The sequence below is a fragment of the Pseudophryne corroboree genome, chromosome 7, assembly GCF_028390025.1.
Source record: "Pseudophryne corroboree isolate aPseCor3 chromosome 7, aPseCor3.hap2, whole genome shotgun sequence".
Taxonomy (NCBI): Eukaryota; Metazoa; Chordata; class Amphibia; order Anura; family Myobatrachidae; genus Pseudophryne; species Pseudophryne corroboree.
In genome coordinates, this window is record NC_086450.1 from 96,595,215 (window position 1) to 96,605,642 (window position 10,428).

Here is a 10,428-nt window from a genome sequence, read left to right on the forward strand (position 1 = left end):
AGACGCAGGAGCGCCCAACTTGTTGGGAGCATATAGTATAAACAGCGAGTCAGATTTCCTGACTCCAGCTGTCCTTGAAATGTATATTTTTAAAGCTCTGACAACGTCCAACAACTTGGAGTCCTCCAAGTCGCTTGTAGCCGCAGGCACTACAATAGGTTGGTTCAGATGAAATGCTGACACCACCTTAGGGAGAAAATGCGGACGAGTCCGCAGTTCTGCCCTGTCCGAATGGAAAATCAGATATGGGCTTTTGTAAGATAAAGCTGCCAGTTCTGACACTCTCCTGGCCGAAGCCAGGGCTAGTAGCATGGTCACTTTCCATGTGAGATATTTCAAATCCACAGTTTTTAGTGGTTCAAACCAATGAGATTTGAGAAAGTCCAAAACAACATTGAGATCCCACGGTGCCACTGGAGGCACCACAGGGGGCTGTATATGCAGCACTCCCTTAACAAAAGTCTGGACTTCAGGAACTGAAGCCAATTCTTTTTGGAAGAAAATCGACAGGGCCGAAATTTGAACCTTAATAGATCCCAATTTGAGACCCATAGACAATCCTGATTGCAGGAAATGTAGGAATCGACCCAGTTGAAATTCCTCCGTCGGAGCACTCCGATCCTCGCACCACGCAACATATTTTCGCCAAATGCGGTGATAATGTTGCGCGGTTACTTCCTTCCTTGCTTTAATCAAAGTAGGAATGACTTCTTCCGGCATGCCTTTTTCCTTTAGGATCCGGCGTTCAACCGCCATGCCGTCAAACGCAGCCGCGGTAAGTCTTGAAACAGACAGGGACCCTGCTGAAGCAAGTCCCTTCTCAGAGGTAGAGGCCACGGATCTTCCGTGATCATCTCTTGAAGTTCCGGGTACCAAGTCCTTCTTGGCCAATCCGGAACCACTAGTATCGTTCTTACGCCTCTTTGCCGTATAATTCTCAATACTTTTGGTATGAGAGGCAGAGGAGGAAACACATACACCGACTGGTACACCCAAGGCGTTACCAGCGCGTCCACAGCTATTGCCTGCGGATCTCTTGACCTGGCGCAATACCTGTCCAGTTTTTTGTTGAGGCGAGACGCCATCATGTCCACCATTGGTCTTTCCCAACGGGTTACCAGCATGTGGAAAACTTCTGGATGAAGTCCCCACTCTCCCGGGTGAAGGTCGTGTCTGCTGAGGAAGTCTGCTTCCCAGTTGTCCACTCCCGGGATGAACACTGCTGACAGTGCTATCACATGATTCTCTGCCCAGCGAAGAATCCTTGCAGCTTCTGCCATTGCACTCCTGCTTCTTGTGCCGCCCTGTCTGTTCACATGGGCGACTGCCGTGATGTTGTCCGACTGGATCAACACCGGTTTTCCTTGAAGCAGAGGTTCTGCCTGGCTTAGAGCATTGTAGATTGCTCTTAGTTCCAGAATGTTTATGTGAAGAGACGTTTCCAGGCTCGACCACACGCCCTGGAAGTTTCTTCCTTGTGTGACTGCTCCCCAGCCTCTCAGGCTGGCGTCCGTGGTCACCAGGATCCAATCCTGTATGCCGAATCTGCGGCCCTCCAATAGATGAGCACTCTGCAACCACCACAGAAGAGATACCCTTGTCCTTGGAGACAGGGTTATCCGCTGGTGCATCTGAAGATGCGACCCTGACCATTTGTCCAACAGATCCCTCTGGAAAATTCTTGCGTGGAATCTGCCGAATGGAATTGCTTCGTAAGAAGCCACCATTTTTCCCAGGACTCTTGTGCATTGATGTACAGACACCTTTCCTGGTTTTAGGAGGTTCCTGACAAGCTCGGATAACTCCTTGGCTTTTTCCTCCGGGAGAAAAACCTTTTTCTGAACCGTGTCCAGAATCATCCCTAGGAACAGCAGACGTGTTGTCGGAATTAACTGGGATTTTGGAATATTCAGAATCCACCCGTGCTGTTTTAGCACTTCTTGAGACAGTGCTAATCCCATCTCTAGCTGTTCTCTGGACCTTGCCCTTATTAGGAGATCGTCCAAGTATGGGATAATTAATACGCCTTTTCTTCGAAGAAGAATCATCATCTCGGCCATTACCTTGGTAAAGACCCGAGGTGCCGTGGACAATCCGAACGGCAGCGTCTGAAACTGATAGTGACAGTTCTGTACGACGAACCTGAGGTACCCCTGGTGTGAGGGGTAAATTGGAACGTGGAGATACGCATCCTTGATGTCCAAGGATACCATAAAGTCCCCTTCTTCCAGGTTCGCTATCACTGCTCTGAGTGACTCCATCTTGAACTTGAACTTCTTTATGTACAGGTTCAAGGATTTCAGATTTAGAATAGGTCTTACCGAGCCATCCGGCTTCGGTACCACAAATAGAGTGGAATAATACCCCTTTCCTTGTTGTAAAAGGGGTACCTTGACTATCACCTGCTGAGAGTACAGCTTGTGAATGGCTTCCAAGACCGTCACCCTGTCGGAGGGGGACGTTGGTAAAGCAGACTTCAGGAAACGGCGAGGTGGATCCGTCTCTAGTTCCAACCTGTACCCCTGAGATATTATCTGCAGGATCCAGGGATCTACCTGCGAGTGAGCCCACTGCGCGCTGAAATTCTTGAGACGACCCCCCACCGCCCCCGAGTCCGCTTGAGAAGCCCCAGCGTCATGCTGAGGCTTTTGTAGAAGCGGGGGAGGGCTTCTGTTCCTGGGAAGGAGCTGCCTGTTGCTGTCTCTTCCCCCTTCCTCTGCCTCGTGGCAGATATGAATATCCCTTTGCTCTCTTGTTTTTAAAGGAACGAAAGGGCTGCGGTTGAAAAGTCGGTGTCTTTTTCTGTTGGGGAGTGACTTGAGGTAAAAAGGTGGATTTCCCGGCTGTAGCCGTGGCCACCAAATCCGATAGACCGACACCAAATAACTCCTCCCCTTTATACGGCAAAACTTCCATATGCCGTTTTGAGTCCGCATCGCCTGACCACTGTCGCGTCCATAAACTTCTTCTGGCCGAAATGGACATAGCACTTACCCGTGATGCCAGTGTGCAGATATCCCTCTGTGCATCACGCATATAAAGAAATGCATCCTTTATTTGCTCTAAAGACAGTAAAACATTGTCCCTATCCAGGGTATCAATATTTTCAATCAGGGACTCTGACCAAGCTACCCCAGCACTGCACATCCAGGCTGTCGCTATAGCTGGTCGTAGTATAACACCTGTATGTGTGCATATACTTTTTTGGATATTTTCCATCCTCCTATCTGCTGGATCTTTAAGTGCGGCCGTCTCAGGAGAGGGTAACGCCACTTGTTTTGATAAGCGTGTGAGCGCCTTGTCCACCCTAGGAGGTGTTTCCCAGCGCGCCCTAACCTCTGTCGGGAAAGGGTATAAAGCCAATAACTTCTTTGAAATTAGCATTTTTTTATCGGGGGCAACCCACGCTTCATCACACACCTCATTTAATTCATCTGATTCAGGAAAAACTATAGGTAGTTTTTTCACACCCCACATGATACCCTGTTTTGTGGTACCTGTAGTATCAGCAATATGTAACGCCTCCTTCATTGCCAAAATCATATAACGTGTGGCCCTACTGGAAAATACGGTTGATTCGTCACCGTCGCCACTGGAATCAGTGCCTGTGTCTGGGTCTGTGTCGACCGACTGAGGCAAAGGGCGTTTTACAGCCCCTGACGGTGTTTGAGGCGCCTGGACAGGCACTAATTGATTGTCCGGCCGTCTCATGTCGTCAAACGACTGCTTTAGCGTGTTGACACTATCCCGTAATTCCATAAATAAAGGCATCCATTCTGGTGTCGACCCCCTAGGAGGTGACATCCCCATATTTGGCAATTGCTCCGCCTCCACACCAATATCGTCCTCATACATGTCGACACACACGTACCGACACACAGCAGACACACAGGGAATGCTCTTAACGAAGACAGGACCCCACTAGCCCTTTGGGGAGACAGAGGGAGAGTTTGCCAGCACACACCAAAAGCGCTATATATGACAGGGATAGCCTTATAATAAGTGCTCCCTGTATAGCTGCTTTAATAATATAGTTTTGCCACAATTTTGCCCCCCCTCTCTTGTTTTACCCTGTTTCTGTAGTGCAGTGCAGTGCAGGGGAGAGCCTGGGAGCCTTCCTGACCAGCGGAGCTGTGTGAGGAAAATGGCGCTGTGTGCTGAGGAGATAGGCCCCGCCCCTTTTTCGGCGGGCTCGTCTCCCGCTCTTTAGTGGATTCTGGCAGGGGTTAAATATCTCCATATAGCCCCCGGAGGCTATATGTGAGGTATTTTTAGCCAAAAAAGGTTTTCATTTGCCTCCCAGGGCGCCCCCCTCCCAGCGCCCTGCACCCTCAGTGACTGCCGTGTGAAGTGTGCTGAGAGGAAAATGGCGCACAGCTGCAGTGCTGTGCGCTACCTTAAGAAGACTGAGGAGTCTTCTGCCGCCGATTCTGGACCTCTTCTTGTTTCAGCATCTGCAAGGGGGCCGGCGGCGAGGCTCCGGTGACCATCCAGGCTGTACCTGTGATCGTCCCTCTGGAGCTAATGTCCAGTAGCCAAGAAGCCAATCCATCCTGCACGCAGGTGAGTTCACTTCTTCTCCCCTAAGTCCCTCGTTGCAGTGATCCTGTTGCCAGCAGGACTCACTGTAAAATAAAAAACCTAAGCTAAACTTTTCTAAGCAGCTCTTTAGGAGAGCCACCTAGATTGCACCCTTCTCGGCCGGGCACAAAAATCTAACTGAGGCTTGGAGGAGGGTCATAGGGGGAGGAGCCAGTACACACCACCTGATCGTAAAGCTTTACTTTTTGTGCCCTGTCTCCTGCGGAGCCGCTATTCCCCATGGTCCTTTCAGGAACCCCAGCATCCACTAGGACGATAGAGAAATATATATATCATATTTGCAACCATTTATAAAAATATGTTATCTTTTCTGCAATCAATGCTACTACAGATAGCTTGCGCCAAAGACAAGCTGTGACAGCGGAAGCAGGTGTCCTTAGCGCCACGTGACATAAGAAGCTGCAGACACAGTATCAGAATATACACCCATGCAAACGCATTGCACAATAGCTTATATAAATATATATGTATATATTGGTATATATTTCTGGTTTTCTGAAATTCCTGAATGAATCTATTTTTCTCCTTAGACATAAAATCTATTTCAATTTTTCCTTTTAAATTATTGCTGCTTTAAATGTAGTGGCTAAATCGTTGAAATCTTGCGGCTCACAGGCTATTACAATTGCCTCTGTTTTAACCTGTGTGACTGTTGTGAAACCACAGGTTTATTCAGAAGTGTTATACGATTCCACCAGCTTACTTTTCTTTTGTTTTATGTACGTTATGGGGGCAAACTGGGTTAATGCTAAGGTAAGTTAATAATGCATGGCAGTACAGACAATAATGTGTCTATCACTTGCCTTTTGTGATGCACAGTTGTTATTAATTATACAGAGGAAGCATCGTTTCCTAAGAGGTTCTGCATCAGCTAAGGTCAACATATTACCCTCATCTCCATCTATGGCTAAAAGGAAGAAGTATTTTTTTATTTATTTTTGCCTGAGGTTTTGCAGGGCCAAATATCATCTACTTAGCAGCCCAGTCACATATCCCTCTGCCTTCCCGACTAACTCGCTGTTTGTTACAGCATCTCCCTAATGCACAGAGTATATTGATTTTTCCAGGCATCCACCATGCAGACCTTGGTACCCAGGAAATAACAGCACAAGGGCAAACTCCAAGCCACACAGAGAAGCAGCTCAGCAGCACCCAGAACCATGCAATGCTGTGTGAGATACACAGCCCACCGTGCCTCATCCACAGCCAGCCCCGCTACAGCACATGAGCATGCACCGACACATCACATGCAGGTCACATCATGCATGCAGTACTAGACATGGGAAGGTACCTTTTATCTAGGCAGGCAATCCACTCTGCAGACGAGGAAGAAGCGTGTGCAGCAACCATGTTTGCACCACTGCCAGCTCAGTCTTGCACAAATCTGTCTGCACAGCTTGCAAAGTACTACAGTATATACTAAGAGCAGTTTCAAAACTACGGATGTTTCTTTTTATCCTTTTGCAGCCACTAAATCAGATGAGAGAATTGCATGTCAGAAAGAAGGCTGCTCTGTTCCTGGGTGTTACATAGTAACATCTGCACTGACAACACAGCAGACGGGAGCTATAGGCTGTCACCACTGCAGCAGACCCTGTGCTCAACAGCTCAGCTCTACTGGAGAGATAAGGAGGAGGATGGTCTGAGACTGCCAGCATTGGCTACAGCACCTCACGTAGTACAATCTTTCCTGATATGACTATATAAATGGATTTGCTTTTTCACTAAGCTAGCAGGCAGGTGTATAGGGATGACTTCCAGGTGCTGCACTGAAACTGGCTGCCTCTCAGTGCAAGTCACACACAATATAATAAATATGAATTCATACAGTATGTTTTGCACAGTATAACTTTAATGTGGACATTAGAGCAGAGATGAGATTAATGAGATTTAGAAATTCCTTTGATTTCATTAAATTAAATCCGAAGATGATGCAACATAACCTGGACATCGTGGGGCTGATCTGAGTTACACACAAGTCGCAATGCGCACGGATCTTGTGGAATTAAATCGTCAGATCAGGTATTCGCACAGATTGAGATCACTAGCGGAGACCAATTGATTCATCCTTTAATGGAGCACATTTTCAGGGAAATGGGCATTTCTGGCCGGAATCTGGATGGCAACCAAACACACAGAACTCTATGGGGGACATTTACTAAGCAGTGATAAGAGCGGAGAAGTGAGCCAGTGGAAAAGTTGCCCCTTCAACCAATCAGTAGCTCTATATAATTTTATAGTATGCAAATTACAGATGTTACTTCAGTGCTGATTGGCTGCCATGGGCAGCTTCTTCACTGGCTCACTTCTCTGCTCTTATCACTGCTTAATAAATGTCCCCCATATGTCTCAGAGTATCATGGGCATGTAAGCCAACTTCCTTACGGAGGATCAGTATGAAATGCTGGCGGACGGGATCCCTACAGAAGGATCCCGTCTGTCGTAATGCCGGCAGCGGTGCGAGTGCTAGAAAGCCCTTTGCGGGTTCGGTGGCTGACTGCGCTCGCCACAGGTTCTATTCTTTCTCTATGTGTGTCATGGACACCCTCAGAGGGAGACTAGCATGTGTCGCCGGTATTCCGGCGGCGGCATTTCACCGCTAGTTGGGATTCTGGCGCCGGCATTGTGACCGTCGGGATCCCGAATAGCGTTATTTTAACCGCTTCCCCTTACAGAGATGGGGCGTCTGTTTCAGATCTTTTGCATCCAGCATGCAAGTCTTGACACTAACACTAATGATGACTGCTGTGGGTGTAAGAACAGTGGGCGCAGCGGTGTAACAGAGCTCCGCAGTACCCTGTACCGGCCATGCCCCCTAATCTCATGTAGTCATGCAGTTGCACACGGGAAATGCAGCACTACCTGGAGCATCCTGATGATGCACCGAGCAGCTGAACACACTGCAACATGCCTGTTTGGAGCGTCCAAAGGACCCCCAGGCGGCACTACAGCGTCAATACAGTCTGCAGGGTGCCGTTCCAGAAGCAAGTGCCGTGGCACTACAGCGGTGCTACCCCACGAGCACTGTGCGGCTGCGCAACACTGGCAACTTTTCATTTGTATAATTTTTCACTCAAAAACTAGGAAGAAATGAGTGTGGTATGGAAGGTAGAGAGCAACTAGGTCGACAGTGTCTAGGTCGACCACTATTGGTCCACAGTAACAGGGTCTCTAGGTCGACAGGTCAAAAGGTCGATATGATTTTTTTGGGTGTCATTTTCTTCGCAGAGCGACCGGGAACCCCAATTAGTGCACCGTGTCCCCTCGCATGGCTCGCCATGCTGGGGGCAAGGTGCCTCGCTCTGCTACCGCTTTGCTCGGCACAGATTACCATTCCAATCGTAGTCCACGTGGATTGTTGAGTATGAAAAGGTTAAAAAAAAGAAAAAATCGTGAAAAACTCATGTCGACCTTTTGACCTGTCGACCTAGAACATGTTGACCTATAAACTCTGTCGACCTAGTTACTGTCGACCAATAGTGGTCGACCTAGATAGTGTCGACCTAGTTACTGTTGACCTAGAGACCGGATCCCGGAAGAAATCAATGAAATACTTTCTGAAGTGAATAAAATAAGAGCCTGAAGACTAGACGGTAATTACTATAAAATATTCTGTCACTCTTTGTCCCTGTTCTAAATAGTTTCCTCTAGCATATATTGCAGTATAAAGCGCTGTGGCATAATGATGTTAGTACACTAATTAGAGATCTTTTAAAAATCAAAGTACTAAAATATCTGTCGTCATGCAATCTCGGGTATGCAGTCATTACGTCAACATGTATAGAATGTCAACATCGTCTAAATGTTGACATTCAGGGTGCCAGCATGTACAGAATGTCAACATACAGCATGTTGGCATTCGCTGACATAATGTATACATTGTCAGAATGCCGACATGTAATTTTAGGGTTAGGATCAGAGTTTCGGTTAGAGTTATGGTTAGCGAGAAAATTATGTAAAAAAGACAGTGGGGTAAATTTACTAAAATTGGGGTTCTATTTAAGATGGGAAGTTGCCCATAGCAACCAATCAGATTCCAGGTATTATCTTCTAGAAGGTGCTAGATAAATGAGGAGTAAAACCTGATTGGTTGCTATGGGCAACATCCCATCTTAAATAGAACTCCCATCTTAGTAAATTTACCCCATTGTTGACATCTCAGCAGTCTTGACGTTACAGCAGTGTCGGCATGCTGAATGTTAAAGTGGTTAACATCAATAATGAACATGTTGACATGTTCAGTGTTGGATTTACAACCATGTTGACATTCTCATTTCAGCCTAATTAATGTCCACATTGTGAATTCCAACAAAATGGCCGTCAGCATACTGACTGGTGGATGGCAGCAGTTATCCACCAAACAGAGTGCTGACAGCCGTGAAGAAAAACAGGAAGGGTGGAGGGTCCACCTATTTGGCGCAAAGCAGCCCTGTACACTGAGGTGTCAGAAAATAAATGTCACCACATTTATAACAAACTGGAAATGGAAATGCTGACGCCACATATGTCCCAGGCACTATACCACATAAATAAATACAAAATAAGAAATAAAAAAACAGATTAATAAAATGACGTTCCTTTTGTTTCGTAAGAAGATGGTAGTGCTGTCCTTTAGCGGTATTAGGATCCTGAATTCAAATGTTTTCTCACGGCTTTTGAATCAAGCACTTCCAAACTCATATCCAAGGGGAACAAAGAAAACAAGAGAAAACAAACAATGTGTACAGTAGTTCTGTTATATAGCCAATAGATAAACACAGGTGTAATCCAAAACGGTGAAAGATGGGCGTACCCCACTCACACAAAGACTAGTGGGGATAAACACATCAAGGTATCTTTATATGGTAATAGATTTTCACACATTCATATCGTATTCAGAAATCCCAAACTGGAGTAAGGCTGACTGTGCGTACCCAGCACTCACATCAGGGGTATGATGGGGACTCCTATAAAGGTATCTTTTCCATTAACAGCCACAAGTGCTTACTATTGTGTACACCAAATCAACTGAAAAAGATAAGGTTGCCTCCTATCAAGGTATCTTTTGAACTTCTAGCAGCTGACACAGATCACCAACTTTGGTTTCAATGGATATATCACAGATTCATTCATTAGTGAAAAAGGAGGTGAATTTATTATTATTATTTATTACCAGTTATTTATATAGCGCACACATATTCCACAGCACTTCACAGAAAATATTTGGCCATTCACATCAGTACCTGCCCCAATGGAGCTTACAATCTATATTCCCTACCACATGCAGACACATTCATGTTAGGGTTAATTTTGTCAGGAGCCAATTAACCTACCAGTATATTTTTGGATTGTGGGAGGAAACCAGAGTACCCGGAGGAAACCCACGCAAGTACGGGGAGAATATACAAACTCCACACAGGGCCATGGTCGGAATCAAACCCATGACCTCAGTGCTGTGAGGCAGTAATGCTAATTATTACACAATCCGTTTCTCCGTGTGTCCAAAATGAATGTCTTTTAATATAAAAAATACGATACACAGTTAAGATGGGTACATAAAACATTCAGGATTCTTCCCTCGAGCCCGTCGCCCGAAGAAGGTCCGCGATCATCTCATTGTGTCCCACTCCTTATCAATTTGGGACTTGTCCATTCGCAAGTTTGGACTATCCCCTCCGCCTGTCCCGGTCATCCCCTTGTTTAATTCTAAGGATTTCCCACCCGGTTTGAATCAGGTTTCTCAATGACATATCGCATGACCATACATTTCCTCCTTTTTCCAACATCCAAACGAAATTCGGTATCCCTTCCAAGAATTTTTTTCAATACCTACAGTTGCAAAATTTT

At 46.3% G+C, this 10,428-nt stretch overlaps 1 protein-coding gene across 3 annotated transcripts in view; it reads right to left on the reverse strand.

Moving 5' to 3' along the window:
- RAPGEF4 (Rap guanine nucleotide exchange factor 4) overlaps positions 1-6,201 on the reverse strand; it is a 626,758-nt gene extending 620,557 nt beyond the window's left edge. For all 3 annotated transcript variants that reach the window (XM_063933451.1, XM_063933450.1, XM_063933453.1), the window contains exon 1: positions 5,894-6,201. In XM_063933451.1, the coding sequence (XP_063789521.1) occupies positions 5,894-5,952 (59 nt within the window). In that variant the 5' untranslated portion in view covers positions 5,953-6,201. The remainder of the gene's footprint in view (positions 1-5,893) is intronic.
- Between the last annotated feature and the right edge of the window lie 4,227 nt (positions 6,202-10,428).